Below are 20,178 nucleotides of genomic sequence, written 5' to 3'. Positions count from 1 at the left end.
ACTGGCGCTTGTGCCATATAAGGAGTAAGGGCGCTAACAAAAAAAATTATGAAATTTTAATCATGAAACACATGTTTAATGCGGAAAGGACCTGGAAGGGAGATCTAACTGTAGGCTACACAAAAAGGAAAGACACTATAAAAATCTGCATCTCCAACTTGAACGCGAAAATACATTTCGTCCTACTAAGCAGTGCAAAATATATACAGCAGGTTTAACTCAAATCTGCAAAAGGTATTGTATATGTCATTGGTAACCTGAAACCTAGACAATAAATTTAGTTAGGGCAAAAATAAAATAATGCTCAAAGAAATACCACTGTGCCAAAATGGTATATAGATGTTTACAAAATTTGGACTGTGCTACAAACATAAATGTTTTAACGTGAAGTTATTAGGCTGGTTGACAGAGTAATTGAAATCAAACTAATATATGTACAAGTTAGATGTTAAGCTATCACAGTTTACAGTCCTCAACATAATAGCAAGAGGCAGTTAACGAAAATGATTTTTCCGTCACTCTAGATAACATATATTTTAAAACCTGTGAAGCGTACCTATTTTGTCACTTGGGTTATAAAAAGAATGAGGAATGCAGTTCTATAATAAAACCGCGCACTGCGCATTAGAAACGCCAAAGCGTGCTGCCTGGATGGGCGAAAGAACGGACGGACGTACTGACGGACGGATGGACGGAAGGATGAATGGATGAATGGATTTAACAATAGAGTGATGGATGGATGGATGGATGGATGGATGGATGGATGGATGGATGGATGGATGGATGGATGGATGGACGGATGGATGGATGGATGGATGGATGGATGGATGGATGGATGGATGGATGGATGGATGGATGGATGGATGGATGGATGGATGGATGGATGGATGGATGGATGGATGGATAGATGGATGGATGGATGGATGGATGGATGGATGGATGGATGAATGAATGGATGAATGGACAGCGCGGTGCGATACCGAAATTGGACACTTATCGTCTTGAGTGATTGCAAATGTCCTCCAAAGACGACAGTGGTCAGTCACCTAGGCACGAGATCCCTTCTCCGCTGTTTGCTTTAGACTTTGAGGATCTTCCTCCCCCTATATGCTCCTCGTGACGCACTGATTTCTGGTAGTCTGTTTTGTTCCCTGTCTTCCTGTTATTTCGAACCAGCTGGTGCCATTGTGTGCAATTATTAGGGTGTTATTTTAGACCTTGCTGTTGTAAACACCAATACACCGCGCACATTCTATACCTATAAAGAGAAGTGAGAGAGTGAGCGACAGACCGACCAACCGACTGACTGACTGACATATTTAATCAACGCCCAGCCAAAAGCTCTCCACATAGATACTTGCAAATGTGGGAGTTCTTTAGTGGCATTCGTCTCAAGGCGGGATTTTTCGAAATAGCATTTCTAAGCTAGAAAAAAGGAGAAATTTGTTTTTCGTAAATTCTTCATTATCTCGATCACCCGTTCACATATCTAACTGCTTTTCTGATACGCGTACTCCTTACTAATATCTAAAAAGTAGTTTAACGGTTTTTCCTTCACCAACACTATTGGGATGATTCCGCATTCCGGAACAAATTGGGTGTTTTGAAAGATTGCTGAGTAAGTGCTTCACTTATTGAATAGTACATTTGGCTTTTGCTAATGAAAGCTGCTAACACAAATATACAAAAAAGGTTTTAATTTTTTTGCCCTTTGACGCCGTGAAAATGGCGAAAATATTTTGATTACATGGCACACCTGACAAAGTGACAAAGCCTAAAAGGGGATATCAACTCTCAGCCAAACTGCTTATTCAGACGGTTTAATGAGCACATTCGTGAGCATTCGTGAGGTTTAATGAGCACATTTAATGAGCACATTCGTAGTATAGTTTGGGAGCTTAATATTCCTTAAATTTGTAAAAACAACACCGGGAGACAGTGTGAAGCGGGAAAATATTATTCCGGATATTTACATCGTTTACCACAGGCCAGTTGAGATGTTGAACTTGTTTTATTGATATAGTTAAGTTTTTCAGGTGTCTAAACACTGTTCCAGAAGATTTTTCAACAACACCCACCTAATAGCGACAATGGCGTTTTCTGAAAAAACGGTTTTTACACATTCCTCATTAACTGCAGAGCACATGTATGTGTCTAATTTGTTTTGCCCGGAAATTCTGCCCGTGAAGCTGTACAAAACCAATTTTACAATTTCGGCCTAATGCCCGTATAATGTGGCCAGCGAGATTTTTTATCGTACACCCGTCGGTACTTAATATCTAGTTCTATTTTCAAGAGTTCGCATAGAGATCGCCATTTGTTAGGACTTCCTGCATTCCCGCACCTCCGTAGGAGCCTATTTTACTTATCAGAAGGCTGTGAATGATACGTATAGTTAGTGCCAACTCACACAACAGTTTCCACGGGGAAGTAGTCATTTGAGCCCACCATCTCGCTGCACGTTGTTTTGAGAGAGTTCAAATAAAGCATCAGTTTCAGCCGTTTCCCAATATCGCACACCTCCGGTAAAAGCCCTTGCAGTGATGGCAGGCGGGAGTTGAGAATTGTTTTACAATTTCACAGTGAACTACCTAATTATGACGAGTATGAAATGACTGAACAGCTGTTACACCCGTTAGTGCCATTAGTATAGTGGCCTACCCGGGCATCGCCGGGTACTACCGCTAGTCGTTACATTAAAGCAGGCGGTAGCTCAGGGCTATGTGCTTACATTTTGTCCCAGCTGTGCCTGAGGGTTTCTTTTTCCTTGCAAATTGGGACATATATGCCTTAGTCTAGCAGTTTTAGTAGTTTCGAAGGGTTGTGCCTACATACCCTTTTTTTCCGACGAATTGTTGCAAGCCTTGGACAGAACGCTGTATCTAGAGATGAGCGGGAGGGCGGTCGGGCGGGCGGGCGCGTGGGCGGACAGACAGACAGACAGACAGACAGACAGACAGACAGACAGACAGACAGACAGACAGTTGCATTTAAGTAGCTCGAGAACGTTTATTATTGTTAAATTGTGCGTGGTGCAATCATTTAAACACTGTGCCACATAGGCAACGATTGTACGAAGCACCGAGCGCTTTTCTGATTTTTGGGAAATCATACAGAATAAAAACACTGGTAAAAGACAACATATCCACTCAAAAGTTGGGGGATGGCCCTACAGTTGCGTCGTGCATTTCTCGTTTGTCATTATTAATTCAGTACACCATTAGGCATCCCCAATTGTTTTTACACCAGTACTAAACACTTAACCCAGCCCCTAAATAAACACTGGCGGTGTAGTAGTTGCAACAAACCTTTGAGTGCACGAATGGAAAGCAAACGGCGAGTAGAAGAAGACCGGTGAAAGGACCGCTGGCTGCCGACTTGAACATCATTAGGGCCTGTCAACGGACAGACACTTTGCAGCGGCGAAGCGCTTTGTGCGCCAAATATCTATTATTCACAACTGCAACATGTGTTCTTTCGTTCTAGTTCTCTTTCCGGGTTTATTGGTGCGAAACCCGAAGTATAGTGGTTAGGCTTAACGCACGTAGCAAAGGAGCAGCGTTTTAGAAGTTTTGCCTTCGCTGATAACGAGTTACAAGGCCCACCTAGTATTTGGCGCTGGGTATTTTATCCCAACATGAAAGATAACACCGCAATGCTTTGAATTCGCTGAGTGAAGTTAGGGGAAATCGTAATAGCTGTTTTTTTCTGACAGGACAGAGTAGAGGCCTTTGTACCTTCGGCTTTTTTCACCACTGAATTAAAACTCTTGGTTTATCTGTGAAAAGAAGGCCCGGGATGGCAAGTGATTTTGTGACATAACGAGAACACGGCCACCAGAATTAAAAACGACTATTTTGCAGTCCGTCCAAATTGTCTGGGCCTACAAAAATTGTAAACTTTGCACTTGTATAGAATGTGGTTTGTGGATGTGTTCTGTGGTTTTAAATGAGCTAGAACTCTAGTTTCCCAAAACCCCCAGAAATAAAGTGTCAACATAACGAGAAGTCCTTAATGTCTGCATCCACTCATAGCGGATATTTCTTTTCATTTCGAATAGCAAATCTACTATTGTATTCACAATGTTAATTGATTGGCCATTTATTATTCAACCTGTCGCCCAACCGCTGGAAAAAATATTTCATCCCTACATTTTCACTGCGAGCCGGAATTCGCGTGCAGAAATTGTGGTATGTTTGAAGCAAAAAGACTCTTGGTATACTAAAATTGCAAAGAATAACTGAAAGCTGGGCAGTTTAAACAAAAAGAAAAGCAATAAATGTCCTTGCTGTAATGTGCCAATACAGATTATGAGTTCGAGAATGGTGCACAATAAAATTTGCTTCACGTGCATTGGTACTGCGTATGTCGGAAGTGCATGGCGTTGGTAAAAAATTGCCAACGCATATGCTCTCTTTGTGACAAATGTCATCTTAAGAAGATAGTCTTCTGATGTCCGTGCCACGTGGATTCCTATTCTCTGTTTTACCGCACTTTTCACTATCTTCTCACAGCGTATTGCTGCTCCTACGATAAAAAACAGTGGAGGGTAGCTAAAACAAATTCAATACGGCGGCTGATGAGGATGATGATTAAAGGTCACCCCTTTGAATAGGGGTGACGGCTTCCATTTTGTTTCCAAATGTTTTCGTTTTTGTTGCTCGACAAGGTTGACAAGTAAGAACAGTGCCACCCATTTATAGTAGTTTAGACATGTTTCGGCTGCACAAGCGTCTTATTCAAAAATCCTTTTGTCTTTTGGCCGGATGGCTGAATGAAATACAGACCGACGGACCGAAGGGCAGACAGGCGGATCTATCGACATACTAAAATTTTCGCGCTCAAGTATCCCAAGAAAGGCTATCATATGTAAAGCAAATAAAAGCGCGAAAACTGGTAGAGTCGTACCGAGAACCTCAGGGGAAAACCAGCCTAGTTTTTAATTAGAAATGGAATCGTATATATCCATTGCAGGACCACCGTTGCTACGTGTTTTAACGCACGGGTGTTTGATTACGCAGTTACGTTTATTCTGTAAAATACCGGTGCAAAGCCTTTCAAGCCAAAGACTACACAATTTTTGCCGATGGCTACGTGTTTGTGAAATGTGAAGTGTATTTATGAAATACACTGGGCAAACACTTCCCCTCTTTCCCACAAAGCTTTTATTAACGCCACAGTTTGGCAGAACAGTGAAAACAATAGATGATAAGAAAAACATAACTCCATGTAAATATTTCTCAAATGGTACTCGAAATGAAACATGGGCATAAAGTTTGAATACATCGCGTGCAAGAGTGTATCGACGAAAAAAAAAATTGGTACTGACTTTTATTGAATTTTGCCGGTAACAAGTAAATAGCCCCCACGACGAAGCTGAAGTATCCTAATGTGACCATTTCAAAGAGATTCAGTTGGGAGGATCATGCAACTAACATATCTGACACTGCTCAACAACAACTAGAATTCTTAAAAATGAAATTGGCGTATACATCGCCTGCAGTCGAACTGAACGCGTTCACACCTTTTGTTCGAACTTGTTAGCAATATTCTTGTTCTTTATGGGATCCTCACTAGCAATACGAATTATCCAACTTCAATGCATTGAGAGGCTTGAAGTACACTTTATATGTTCAGTAGATCGTAACAGCCATTTCCTAACAACTCTGTTCGCTAGGACAAACTTACCGGCACTGGCAACACAAAGCAAGACGCCAAATAAAGTTTTTGGACAAACTCTTTACTAATAAATTGAATATGAATCATTCCCTCGATTTTTTTCTCCAGGCAAGGTCACTCTCCCGTGTAAAGCACCATTATGTTTTTGTGCCTTGTAACGCCAGAATTGATGTTTTAACATTTTTATTTCTGTTAAGAGATCAGACTACTGGAACATCCTAGATGCATAAATTTTGTTTGACGCAATGCATGTGTGACAATCTCAACAAAATATGTAATGTACTTCTCGTGATTATATCGTGCTTGAGGCTTTGACGATATATGTGAATCCTTCCACCCTGTAGCAGCCCAAAAAGGGTCACAGTATTGGACAAAATAAATAAATACTAATGCAAATAGGAAACAAAGCCTCCTGCACACAAGTAGATATACCACATAAGACTGTAAAAACTGGTGCCGAAAGGCGTACTTACCCTTACAATGGATCCCAGGTAGACGCAGACACAACTGTAGAGTGTCATTACGGCACCGAGAAACAGAGCTTGAAGAGAAAGAAACGATGTGCTCAACAACACCGACACCATGACAAAAACAGGATACATTCTCTGATGACAGGTTGAGTGTTTCGATCCGCAAATTCTGTGTAGATATGTGTTGTGTGTTTACGGTGAATGAAGCAAATTTACCGTTTGTTTTGGCTTTCCTCCGTGTCTGATTCATCTATGACGGCGTTTACTGCGCTTTCTTTATTATTTTTTTATTTCGAACACCCTTGAATTTTGTGATTAGAATCGTTGAGCACTTGTTAAACTACATTGCTGCAGGCCATGAGCGTAAAACGAATGAATAAATGAATAAAGAAAAGTTGTTCAGCACGTTTTTACTTCACTGCTATTTTACTAGGCTCCGTAGTTACTCCGAATGAAGGGAAACCAAGCGGTATTTTCAATTCATGTTGACTTAATCAGCGAAAAGAGGGTTGGTTGAGTAGGCTTAGCAGGCGGGAAATGGCTGAGTAGGCGGACAAACAAGCAGCGGTACTCATGGCTTGAGGTTGCTCCTGCTCCAAGCGGGAGGTTACATTCCCTCGTGGGTACTAGCCCAGCGTTTCTTTTGCACCCCCAGTGCCATTTATTGCTTCAAGAGGAACACTTCTTCTGTGTTATTTTACTTCTGGTAAAATAGCTCTGCTGTCTGTCTCCGAAGTCCAGGAGGCTAATTGTGAGATTTAGATCAGCCCCGGCAGTGCCAATACATTTTGTCGTAGAGACTTGACATCTGAATTGTAAACTATTTCCTTAGCTCAATATTACTTATTGTTTTACTAAATAAAAGAGGAGCTCTTAACTTTTAGGTAGGTTTAATGGGGGGGAGTGGCTAGTAAACACGTTTATTAACCATTTGGCATCGCACCCGAAGTGCCAGTTTTTCCCTATGTTGGAACAAACAGCGCCACCCCCTTCCCGCCAACTGCGGAAACAGCGGGGGGTGGCAGCAAAAAAAAAAGCGTTGCAGCCACAACAAAAGTTTTGCCTAAAGCAACTAGTTTCAATCGCGTCATTCATGCAGAATTCTAGAAACACGCTTCGGAGAGTACTGCAGGATATACACTAGATATCATATCTGAGAAGTTGTAACAGCGAAGTGTACGGCAGCGTCTACAAGTCGTAAGTTCAGCAGGTCGGTTTTATACGGCGGTGTTCGTGGCGTCTCGTTTCATGATCAATTATCGTATTTGCGCAAAACTAATGCACCCATTTTTTTTCCATAAACCTAGCCCTTGATATGTGCTTCAAAATGGCGAGCAGCATTGCCCAAAAGCGAAATTCGTCCAATATCCATGTCAATCAAATGCAAAATAATCTTTGAACATCACGTGAGCCCATTTTGGTCCACCCATACCTGGATTAAGATACGTTAGCCAGCTGTTACACAGAATACTGCACCTTGTTGCAGCCGCTTGGCTCCGAGGAGGTGCCACTATAGGCGCGAGGTAATATTCTCGTAAGCAAAAAAGTGAACCGAGCAGCATTCAGACCGCTCAGCACCCTGCAGACATGGTTGCGCGATCGACGTTTACAAAGTAGAGCCATTTCTTTTTGCGAAGCTTCACCGACCTTGAACTTGAATGGTTTTGCGAACTTTAAGGCTCTCAATTTGAATTCATAATGAGCAGCAAATACGCACGTTCCGTCGCGGCTAAATGTACGGATGTGAAGACATTTCGAAAGAAAAAAGTTTTAATGTTCCCAACTCCAGTTTTAAAGCGGCTGGAGCTGGAAAAGTAAGTTTATGCACCACAATAAGTTTCCGCTGCTACATTTGCTTGCGTTCAACGAGATGTCTTCTGCCAAATAAGTACTGCCATGTCATCTATTTTCATGCCTTTGTGCGCCGTAGAACCACCGTGGGGTCGCTTTTGTTAAAATTTCAGTACGTTAACACATGCGCACGACAATAAGGGCTGGGCTAGGATCGTGCAAATGAGCTACGTTCTAGTGTAAGGTAGCCCTACCGGAACGAAAATAACTTCGCTATCTTGTCGAGAGTTAAAAAATAAAAAAAAGAGAAAGACGGATAAATGATTGAGTTTTATGTACAGAGGATATGAAAAACCAGGCACTGGTGGGTGATAAACGGGGTGCACTGGCTGTTGCACGTAAATTCTGCTTCTGTGAAAACGAAACAAAAAGTTGACAGATGTTGTGACGTTGTAACTGGAAGAAAATAAAAAATAATTTTGTAAAAGTTCATCAAAGTTAACGAAAAATTGGCCGCGTATCTGCTCCTTTTGTTGCAATTGTTGGCAAAAGACGATAGTCTTTGTCGACATTTGCTAAATGCCTCTTTTCGCTTTCCCGATTTTATTCCTCTTGTGTCGCAATCCTCCCAAGGTAAACACGCTAGAGGTTTGCTAAAATCAATATAAATTTACCTCGTTCCACTGTTCCAGGCCGGGCACGTCTCCGCCGTACGGCGGGGACACGCGTAATTTGAGGCGCCTGTTTTCACCGTTTATAGAACCGCGGTGTCCTACCTCACGTGCGTTCCAGGCAGAACATGGAACCTTTGTAGTAGAACCTCTCGTAACTGTTGCTGCTTGATTTCTTGAAATTCCTTAGAAGCTATTGGCCTCGAGGACATAACGCGGCGCCACCTATGAATGACGTCACTCGTTAAACACCGGTGCGCGTTGTCGTCTGCAACGACACATTTCCTGTGCGAAAGCAACAGCGTATTTTCTTTTTTTTGTGGTCACCGTTTCGCCCCTTCTTGTTGATTTGATGCAAATTACCCCAAAAAGGGGTCTGCATACCGAATAATCCAGGTGAGCAATCAGCGAGTGGCTTGTTCCCTGGGATACCGCCGCGTTTAGGTAGTTGCTACCATCGCGGCCCACAGCTCGAACGCAGCCAGATAACGCCAAAAACGATGCAATTGATCCCGAGAAAAGTACGCTGTATATTCATTGTGAAATAATTGTTACGTGACGTGTACGAGAGTGTGTGTGCAAGGAAACGCCTCGTAACAGAGACGAAAACGCGTCGTTAACTTGACTGCGTGAGCACGGTTACCGGATTGCTTCGCGCACATGCCTAAAAGCGGTGCTATGATCTGCAGTTTTGCTTAAGCAGTGCCAATGTTTTTTATAGTTATGCCCGGATTTGATTAACTATCACTGCCGTAGCTTGCACTTTGCACGGCTGATATGTTTACATTTGGCGACAACTTGTATGTAATATATGAATAGTAGAAACGCGAGTTTTCAAGGTCTTAGAGCGGGTTTGGACATGGCTACATTTAGTTTCTATTAGGAACTCGGGGTGGGAATTGTTGGTTGCAAGGTGGGCTTTAATTTTGTCTTTTTACAGTGAACCTGCCTTTCTGTATCATCAATTTCGAAACTCACAATTTCGAAACTCACGAAACTCACGATACTCACGACAGAAAGCGAGGCTGTGTACGAGGCGATACACGTCGTTAATGATTTGAGGTTATTGGGAGTTTTAGCATTGCAGAACCGGGCGTTGGGGGCCCCCCAAAAGTTGAGGGAACCCAAACGCAACACGCGCGCCCGCGACGAGGCGGTATTAGAGAGTTTTAGCATAGCGTGCTCCGTCCGCTAACGCTACGGCGGCGGGTAGCGGGGAGCGACTGGGGAGCGCAAATTCGTCACGGTGGGATGGATTAGTTCCCCGCGGCCTGCTTCCGCCATGCCCGCTCTTTCCCTCCGCTGAGGGGCAACCTCCTCGCACTCCCCGCGCGCGCATGCGCAGTCCGGTCCCGCTACCCGCTAACCTTAGCGTAGCGTACGGGAGCCGCTATGATAAAACTCTCTATTCTCCAAGACCTCCCCGCCGGCTTCGGATGTGCGCAAATGAATGTTCGGAACTTCAGGCTTAGCTTCGCAGCAGATATTTCATCGCCGCTATTGTTACAGTTGCGAATGACCGTCCCTAATACAACTTTTCACCGCACTCTCACCCCTTTCCCATATTTAGAACTTCGCATCCGTGTTGATTACCGTTTCAGCGATCGATACCTGCCACAGCCTCGGCAGAATCCTTAGGCCACTCGCCACCCCGCGCGCAAACGGGCCGGTCATGCCGGCACTGACCTCCGCGGCCGGTCGGCGTAGATCGCGGCAAACAATTGTGCATCGCTTTGAAAACCACAGCTGACGACACTACCGAGGACAATTTTTCACCCCACTAACATCCACCTTCACCAATATGGAACGGTTTTTTCATGAATAGTGTACTTTAAACACGCGGCTACAAGTTGTTGCTGCCGCGACCTGAGTCGGTTCGAGCAGCTCTATCGGCCGTACGGGCAGCCATGGCGGATGTGTGCCGAGCGTTTCTGCGAGAGTTTGACGATTTTCTGATTTATACATTTCTTCAAAACAAGGCAAATCTGGAAAATTAGCTCGGCGATCTTCGTAGTCTACATTGTTGATCGGGGAAACGAGCCCTGGCTTACGCTTCGGTCGCATATGTAATACACAACCACGGTCAAGTTGCTTGCGGATAATGTACCAGAGTTGATACGGTTATAATATCATTCCTAGGAGGTCAAACTGCGCTTGGCGCACTGAAAATTAACCTGAAACGACGGACATTAACACGAAAATACGTTCAGAACGCGCTTCCGAAGCGACGTGTCAAGCGTTGCAAACCTACTACGCAGAACGATAGGAACGGTGATCCTACAAGTGACGTCAAAACGATTGCAGCGCCGGCCTCTCCAGTGGTGGGCCTCCTGGCACATAGAGGTGCGGGCGACAGCACGTGACCGGGAACTTTTTTTCTGCAGGGGGTGTAGTATTTCATTTCGCAAAAATCAAGCATCTAGGAATATTTTTTAAAGGAACACTGAAACTATTCCTTGTATATTACTCTTCTGTCTTTTGTGAGTGATGCCTTGTTCTTTTTCAACAGTGTTGACAAGTATGAACATTTAAACAGGACATAGACGTTTATATTTGGCTGTGAGTATATCACACTATTGCGCAGACTTCGTTTTACTTTGTCCCAGTGGCTGAATCGAGTTACAGACATACAGACATAAAAACAGACATACAGACAGACCAAAATTTCTGTGTTTAAGTAGCCCAGTAAAGACTATAGTCTTTATATGATCGGGAATATTCGCTAGACATGGTTGTGTCCGAGCGGCCTACCCAAACCGCGCGGCAGGCGGGCTCCAACCTGAAGACGCCGCAGAGTCGCCTCTGCTTTCCTCTTCTCAACGGCTGGGCCGAATCACGCCTTGGACGAACGGCCCGCGGCAGACACGGAGCTACATGCCTGGTGATGGCACCGCTGAGTCGCCAACCCTTTCCCCGTCGTGGCGGCTCGGCTGACGCAACCGCTTCGCCTACATTCGTTGGATTGCAACTTCGGCCAGGCAGAACCCTGATTGGAAAGATTCAAACCGCTCGCGGCAGCAGCGGACCCCCGGGTGTATAAAACAGCTTGCAAGCATCAGCAAGCGCGGCACTTTTCGCAAGCACCGAGTGGAGACCTGCTGTCGCCTTTGTGCAGCCAGGGGCTGTTGTTACCCTTGTACACACTACATAAATGTTGCCACAACCTTTTGTCGGCGGAAGAACGTCATCGCTCTGCTCTGCGGCGCGTCGATACCGGATGGAGAAAGGCAACGTCGCTACCCCGGTGACTGCGGTCGGATGGCCAGTCCCATAAGTGGGTGCTGTGGTGAGGTGGCCAAGTCCAAACTACACTGAAACCTCTTGGCTGTTTTCAAACCGTTTAAAGAGCGTTCAGTTTTGACTGTTCGGTAAGTGGGCTGTTCTAAAATCTGTACAAGAAAGAATTACTCACCGAGGATACGTGTCACTGACTTCAAGTGAGAGTCGATGTTCTTGAAGCGCTGGGACAAAACATCAACGTAGAGTATGGCCGCCTGAGAATTGATTATTGAAGATATGGTGCTGAAAGTACAGGACCGTTTTAATCGAATACGTTATTCATGCATAAAAAGTCAATAATAAGTCTAATTTTCGTCAAATAAGTCCAATAATTCCAACCCAAAAGTGGATAATACGTCAAATCGCTCGAAATATCTAAACGGGTTTTTACACACTGTGGCGTCTTAAGGACCATAAAAACAACGAATTCATTATGCACGTTTTTGGGAGCACCTCTATAATTAGGATCCATCTCGCAGGGAAGGTGATTTAACGCGGTAGCATTCTGTGAGCCAATGAGGCCAGAAACACAGCGTTTAGATAAAGTTGCCCCAAATTTTGATGTACTTATAATTTTAAAAACTTCTGGCAGAAATAGGAATACAACCCCGTACGTAAAGGGCCAGAGAAATGACTTAAAAAAGCCACTACTTCACACAATTGCCAAACGAAGCACGTATTTTGTTTTGTATTCCCGTTTTGTATTTCACTTTTGCCTGTTTACATTCTTGGAGGGACAACGGATTAAGACCTCCTCTTTGACTATTTTATGGCTACATCGCGCATGTACCATGCTGATTTGAGAAATATATTGAATGCACAACCGTGACTCAGTTTGAAGTTAGCAACGGTCTAAGGAATGGTATTATACCCACTCTACGGGTGCGTGTATTACACTTGCAGCAGCCGTGAGCAGCAGGAACGACAAGGGAAAAAAGGTGGCATCGTGGCAGTCAGGTGACCGAAGCATCATTGCTTGGATTCAAAAGAAGTATAAAGTCCACTAGTTAGAACAAAATCTTCTGACGTGAATTAAACGCAAAATAATTAGAGTTCTCTACCCATCCCTTACCGCTACACCAAGCGTTCGTTTCATGCCGATTGTATGAGGTTCCATTAAGGGTTTCCAATGGCCCATCCACTGCTCAAATAACCGCTGAAGGGGTTTGATCAAAGACGAAGACAGCTGCCCGGATAAGTTCAACGCTGACTTGAGTTGTTTTAGAACGTTGGTTCACTAGACGGGTCACAGTGCCATGTCGGCTAGGCGTGAGGTTGTGCAGCTACGTTGTGTTTATATGTTTGGGACTGAGTTATTTATCAAGAAAAGGTTCAGTGTGGACTAGTGTTCGCAGATAGAGTGCGCGGATCAAAAAGCTTGCTAGGGCGTAGCGCGCTACGTTGCATGTATGAGACCACATTTCAAGGCTACAGCGAGTACCCTTTCAAGAGCGGGTGGAATTTCATGCGGAGAGTAGGAAATTTCTACATAACATCAATTTAGGGTCGCACCAAATGAGGTGTCAGCGACTGTCTGGGTGCTGGGTGAAGAGTTGAAAAGAGGAACTTTTGGTGTCGTTTTGCAGTTTAATTCCCCTTTGGCTGCAACACAAATATACCAACTCACAATGTTACAAAGCCCCGGGGGGCAGAGGGTCCGGTCACTGAACTTGAAAGCTGCCTTGATGCTCACGGCCAGTTCTTCACATTTGCAATAATGTTTTCTTACAGAAAGCACGTATGTAGACCGAAGTGGCCGCAAATATAACATTAACACCATGTTTGCGGGCTATTTCATTCTTTTATTTACGAGGGATGCTAGAAGCCCAATTGAAAACGTGACATCTATTTTCAACTATGGCGGCACATCAAAACACAATTGTGGAATGTTTCAAGTTTACCTCGTTGCGGCGCAAAGTACGGCAGCCAGAAAAATTCCGGTGAATCCTTTGAACTGCACAAGGTAGTGTTTGGCGTAGAACGGCAGAATCTGTTAAAAAAATACGAGCTGAAACGTTCGCTTTGCAGGTCGGTCAAATTATTGGCGATGACGTATTTTACTAAAGAAGGCTTTATTGCAAGTGGTAAACGTTTACCTTATCTAAAATATAAGTTCGGCACTGTCTATTTTGCTACCTCGGCAAGGAGATTTATGTTACCCCTTTGACCACTGTTATCTCAAAGGCAATGCTTGCACAGGACGTGAGGTACTATCACTCTGGGTAAGATTCAGATACACAAGAAGATGCTTTGTAACCTGGTATTGGTATAAAAGTGCGTACTGATCTGCTTTAGATTGTGTTTCCGTTGTATTATTTAACTCTACAGAAGGTGTTTAGTGGAATACGTTGTTGATTGTATACTAGGACAAGGTTGCATATTGAGCTGCACCAGGTGGGCGTACGCTACGTTGAGCAACCGCGTCATTGACGAGATATCTGCAGTGCCTGGGAGCAGACGATTGATGGTTATGATTACGGTGATAAATTTGAAAATGATTATATTAGCATTCCGTCCAAGTTTGTGAAAGGGTGTTGTGGCGAAGGTTCCTTAGTCTTGAAGCCGCAGTACATTCCCGCCACATAAACTCAAAAACTGTCAACCATCTGCTTTGCTTCAGTACTGGTATGCCTAAAATTTTGATTTCCTCTTGTTTCTTCTCTCCTTTTGACCACGAAGATTCTAACATATTCTTAATTACGTGTGGTGCCTTCTATATAAATTTTCCATTTAGATTAGAGCCCACGGCTTGCGTAACCTGTACGCCTCCCAAGCTAAGGACTAGTAAGGTACCAACGCACTCCGTTGCAATATGTCGCATGATTTGTGTTTCTCTCCCAATACAGGCGCACATTTTTTGTGTACCCACTCGTGCACAAACGTTTTCGCTCGCTAGGTGGCATTCTTATATTAAAAGAGCAACCCCCTCTATTCAGTGTTATTAGAAAAGTTTCCTCGTTATCTTCAGGTTTCCCATTACGTGGATATACAAGGATTTTGCTCTTGCCCCACTACTTCGTGATCTAGAAGTACTTCCCTTTATTATTGCCTTCATACCTTCACTCGAGAGTACAGGTTTCGGATACTTTGACCGAAATCTTCTCGTCCTAATTCCTGACTGTGTGCTCATGTTCCTGTTTCAAAAGCGACGCAAAAATCTGACCTGCCATATCTGGCCATCCTCCTTTCCTCTCAACATAGCAGGACGTACACTTTCTCACATCGAACGAGGCCCATCCCATTTTGCCTGCACTGCCTCTTTGATTTCTCTATTGCGTGCTCGTAATGTCAATCGACCTGCCGATCTTTTATTTACCTAAATCCGTGATTTCACCGGATTTGACACGCAGTACTGTGTCTTAAAAAGAGAATGCGGGTACTAAACCCCCTTCTAGATTCCTACTACTAATTCATAGTTGTTTTACACATTACTGCTTTGTATTTTGAAAAAAGGAGTGTTTTCACGAATATTGTTGGGTACAACAGCGTTTTCCCATTTTTACACACACGCCCGAAGAATTGTGCAAGTTGCCTGCGGTAACCTTCTTTGTTGAACTAGTACCTATTTGTAACGAACGTCATCATTTAAACCTGTAACTTCCGACAAATATAATAAACTGTAATCATACGTAAGCGGATCCGCAATATCTGGTTGCAGAGGAACTCCCCGTTCCAGAAACATCGGTGGCAGTCTGCTAATTACGGAAGCTACGTACTCATCTTCGTAATCTTGTGTCTTTCCATCGCTTGCTTTGTAGTTCAGAAAAAGCCCTTAGGAATCACTACTTTCTTGGCTGACAACCGGTGCATACAGATACACAAACAAAAACAAGCCCCCCTTTATAAGCACATCTGTTAATAAATGGCGAAATGGCTGTAGTATATATAAGAGTGTCCTACCAACTGAAGCACACAGGCTGTGGATGTGCCAAGTTGCCGTTTTTAAAGGGGTCATGCAGACAAATTACAAGTTTGTTTTTTTGTTGCGAAAGATTTCGTGTTTTATAGTGCCCCAGCGCTTTTCGGGCAGAAAATGAGGCCGTCTTCACTGGGAAATACTCAATTTAGGTTTAAATATTGATTCTCCCCCTACACGGTGTTTTTGCTTGACGTCTGCCATGAAGTCATAAGTGCGCGTATTCAAAGAAACTTCCATTGGGTCATCCGGCTCTGCAGCCTTGCTTGCCGTCAGTATTCTCTGATGGCGCTATACCATATTCTCTTTACTACCATATGTTTTTTGGTATGGCGCTACCGTACCAAGCAAGGTTGTCCGACGTTGCTTTGTATTTGACCGTATTTGAACCTGGCTTATTTTTGTTACTCTAGAAGGAAATCGTTTTGTGAAACATGGGGTATCCGCGACAAATAGGGTCAAGTAAGACAACCTCGCTTACGCCAATCGGACAGAGTGGTGTAAAACAGTTTCAAAGCGGTGGACAGCTGTGCAGCTAAAACAAGCATAGTGCACCCAGTACCAAATGCTTACGTGTATTTTCGCAACTTTCATTGTTTTCCGCCCCATTTTTACTGCTGTAAAATGACTTTGCATTACATTTGGACGGAAAAAACTCGCTCTGCAAGCCAATAAGCCCTGCTTAATTTGCGTTTGCTCTTGCCGGAATCACCTAATCGCCCAGCCTGAAATATAGCATCATCGCTTCTGTTGCGGGAAATGAGCTAGTGGGTCGCAGGGCCATTCCCGTTTTCCTAATTATAGAGCTTATTGACTGAAGTGTGCAATAAAAGAGGTGTCAGTAATATTCTAACGAGGCAATCTTCCGAATGAACCAAACTTGTGCTTTGTCTAAATGGCCCATTTAACGCATCTTTGTCTGAAAAACCACCTGAAGTTGAGAGAAAGAACATATTGTTTCAAAAAATTATGGGGTAAGGTAGATATTTCTGATTATTAGAAGGGGAGAGCCTGATTGGACCATGTGTTGATCTAGTGTTAAATTTTCTGTTCATCTAGTGTAAACGATTGATTGATTTATTGATTTATTGATTTATTGATTGATTGATCGATTGGTTGATTGATTGATTGATTGATTATGGGGTTTATCGCGCCCACTCTACCTTAGGAACAGGCCTGCCGTAGTGGTGGGATCAGGATTAATTTTGACCACCTGACGATGTTTACCGTGCCCCGAAATTTCGAACAGACGGGAGTTTTCACTTTTCGCCTCGATCAGGAAAGCGGACGCCGCGACTTTCATCAAACCGCTGCGGCAGCTTCATCTTAGCCACGGGCCCCGCCCGCGGCTACGACGGGCGACACTTCGAGCCTTTCTCGCCTCATCCGCTGCGGTGTATATTTTTACTCCGCCCGTGTATAGGGCCTGATGAGTCGCCGCCCATGATTACGTGTAATGAATCTCTGCGTCCGCGCGGGTACATAGAATGCGCGCATCCAGAACGTTTTATGGACCATCAGCTTTCCCCAGAATATCGTCCTGGAGCTGACGTTTCTCTTTCCCGGCGCGCACTTTGCGAGCCTTAGAATCCTGCCCTCCTCTTCACCGCGAGCTACTTCCGCCGCCCTTTCCCAGAATCATTGACCGGCGCTGCTGTTTTTGGCCCAGGCGTGCGCTTCCGTTCTCTACGCGGTTCAGTGTAACACACAATTATTTTTGGTACCGTGAAACTTATAGATCTAAGGCTTCCACCTTTAAAGACCATTTTGCAGGTATTGATGTCCTGGAAGTTTGCTGAAGTTATGCTGACTGTAGACACGCAGTTAAAAATGAAGGAAGCTCACACTAACCCGTATGGCTTGAAGGTAGCGAAGCTGTACGCAGCCTTCACGACAATCAAAGCAGTTTAGGTTCACGTTTGCAGCCACTTTGCTTCTTCGCTGTCACAACTAACTTTACTCCATCCTTGCTGTGCACTTTCTTTAGATTTTTAGAAGCGATGATGGTACGTTCGAGCACGGAGGTCATCGTACCGGAGCGCCCTTCTTCGCCCCGGCGCAAACCCGAGGACGGGCCCCTTCGCTTAAGGGACCTGTACGCAAGGTGCGCGGGGAAACGAGCAGGGCATTGCACGGATAATCCCTTCTTGTGTGAGCGGTGTGGGGTCTGAGCGCAGTCGTAGCTGCACTACCTGCGTGCCTCGCGGCGCCAATAGAGGCGCTCGCTACCTTCCAAAGGACCGCTGACAATTTGGCTGCCTGGATGCAAGGGCCCGGGGAAGCGATGAGGACAATGCCTGGCCGCGGACAAAGGGATGCGGCTTGCGTTCACATGTTTGGGTGACATAGTCCGCGTGGGTAAGCGTCACTGAGCTCGGCTAGCAACCAACGTATGCCGTGCGCAGCCTAAAATGACAACAGGAAATACCGAAAAAAGCTAAGAAGGATTCCTGTTGTACGACAAAAAACTTTGTTGGGACAACAGAACTCCTGTTGTTACGACACACATTTCTGTCGTAACGACAAAGTCTACTTTCTCCACGGCAAGCATTCTTGTAGTAACACATGTGGAAGTACTGTGGAACTACTACTGTGGAACTATATGTGTAAACCATATGGAAGTACTGATGGAATATGGGGATCACGAAAAGGCAGAAATTTGGCACCACGGAACATCAAAATCAGGACAGGAATACGGCACACGACGAAACATCAGAATCACGGCACGAGAAAAATAGGGCCAGGCCACATGGCAGCACACGAAAATACGACAAACTACAGAAAGTGTTTTTGTACTCGTTTTCTACTGGGTGCTGTTTTACATTTTCTTAAACGTTTCCCCTTCCCTAATTGAGGGAATTTATGCTGCGCCCTTCGTGTGGAAGGGGTCTCTTGCTACCGAACTTACTGCAAGTCACCGGTAGGGACCCGCCACGCCGGCTAAAACCCGGCAAGCTTCTAAGCCTCACGGTGAGCTACTTCTGTTGTCTTGTATCTACTCTATAAATATACTTGTGCATAAACTCTACACAGTCTGGACGTCGATGTCTGTCTCGTCCCTCATGGCTATGCGAGACAATGTGGCACAATCCTGAAGAAGGGGAAGGGTAAAGATACTATCATCGTTGGAGATCGTCTTGGAGGGGCGTACGCTAGGACGCGTCTTTCTCGTTCCGAGCAAGTGTTACCACAATTACGATGAAAGCTGGAGTATTCTTTTTTGGCCAATCTATCCCAGTGTCCCAAGTGGGTATGCCTGGATTGCAAACGTGCGCCTATGACGCTTTGCGGTCACCGCGAAGAACGAGCACACGAACGCATGGCATTTTAGTCTTTTTGAAGTGCCTGCCGGGCGGTGTCCGCTATCTTGACAAATCTCCCTCAGTGGGTATGCTTGGCTCTACAAGCGTGTGCCGGGGACGATGGGAGGTCGTCTTGGGGCACGCATACTCCAGCGCTAGGCATTTTCTTGGTTTCGTTTACTGCTGGGCGGTCGCCGCGAGTCCCAAGCTCACGTGCTTCCACCTGCCAAATTTATAGTATTTTTAACTGCGGACACCAAAAATTACGATTTGCTAATTGAGCTTCACACTTTAAAATATCACAAATAACTACGTGTCACTCGCCTGATCGTAACTTTTGATTGCGCCAGATAGCAGTGGATCGCATCCTTGAAACCACGCTATAAGAGCCAGGGTCATTCCAACGATGAGTACATACACCATGACAAACATGAATGCTCCCATAAATAAAGTCCTGTAAGTAAGAAAGCAAGAGATTAGGTACACCTTGTCGGTCCTAACTATGGCAGTGTTCACCGTCAAGGTGGCCGCACCAGCGTGTATAGTACTGTTAAGAAGGCCAAGCCTCGTAGCCTCCCCAAGTTTGCTAGTAATAGTTCACCACTGGAGCGCGAAACAGTACTTACAGATTCACGTCTGACTGCGCTGAGGGGTTTCAAAGGAGGAGGAAGCAATGAGAACCATAGAAACACCATGGGCTCATTGCACACTTCATAACTGCTGTCAATCGTAACCATCAATTTAGAGCGCTATTACAAACCCTGTAATGCAATCCCCTCCAAACATTGCTGTCACCCACGTATAACTTCTGCAACATCCTATTTACCCGGACGCTGGGATATCGGCCAAAGGGAGACTAGCACCGAAGCACTTTAATGACGAAAAACCTCTAATTCCTGATTTGCGGTTTTTTGGGACGAAGAATAAATTTCTGGCTCCTATTCCATACCCTGATCGGTGAAAAAAATACTACCGGGAACTGCCACGTTTCTACTACTATTTATCCTTTAGAAACCGAAAGTGATAAACTCGTCGGTTGAATGGGCTCTTCTTTTTTTGTTCTCTCGATG

At 44.6% G+C, this 20,178-nt stretch overlaps 1 protein-coding gene across 1 annotated transcript in view; it reads right to left on the bottom strand.

Annotated features, from left to right (window-relative positions):
• The window catches only part of LOC144153409 (sodium/iodide cotransporter-like), a 46,464-nt gene that overhangs the window by 12,605 nt on the left and 13,681 nt on the right, over positions 1–20,178 (bottom strand). The window contains exons 7-11 of the mRNA XM_077685057.1: positions 19,433–19,562; positions 13,792–13,880; positions 12,024–12,133; positions 6,153–6,220; positions 3,309–3,395 (exon numbers count right to left, since the gene is read on the bottom strand). Coding sequence (XP_077541183.1) covers positions 3,309–3,395; positions 6,153–6,220; positions 12,024–12,133; positions 13,792–13,880; positions 19,433–19,562 — 484 coding nt within the window. The remainder of the gene's footprint in view (positions 1–3,308; positions 3,396–6,152; positions 6,221–12,023; positions 12,134–13,791; positions 13,881–19,432; positions 19,563–20,178) is intronic.

This window comes from Haemaphysalis longicornis, unplaced genomic scaffold (assembly GCF_048455015.1).
Source record: "Haemaphysalis longicornis isolate Haplotype H1 unplaced genomic scaffold, Haemaphysalis longicornis Haplotype H1 scaffold_9, whole genome shotgun sequence".
Taxonomy (NCBI): domain Eukaryota; kingdom Metazoa; phylum Arthropoda; class Arachnida; order Ixodida; family Ixodidae; genus Haemaphysalis; species Haemaphysalis longicornis.
Note: the sequence above shows the minus strand (reverse complement) of the source record. Positions and strands in the feature narration are given on the sequence as shown.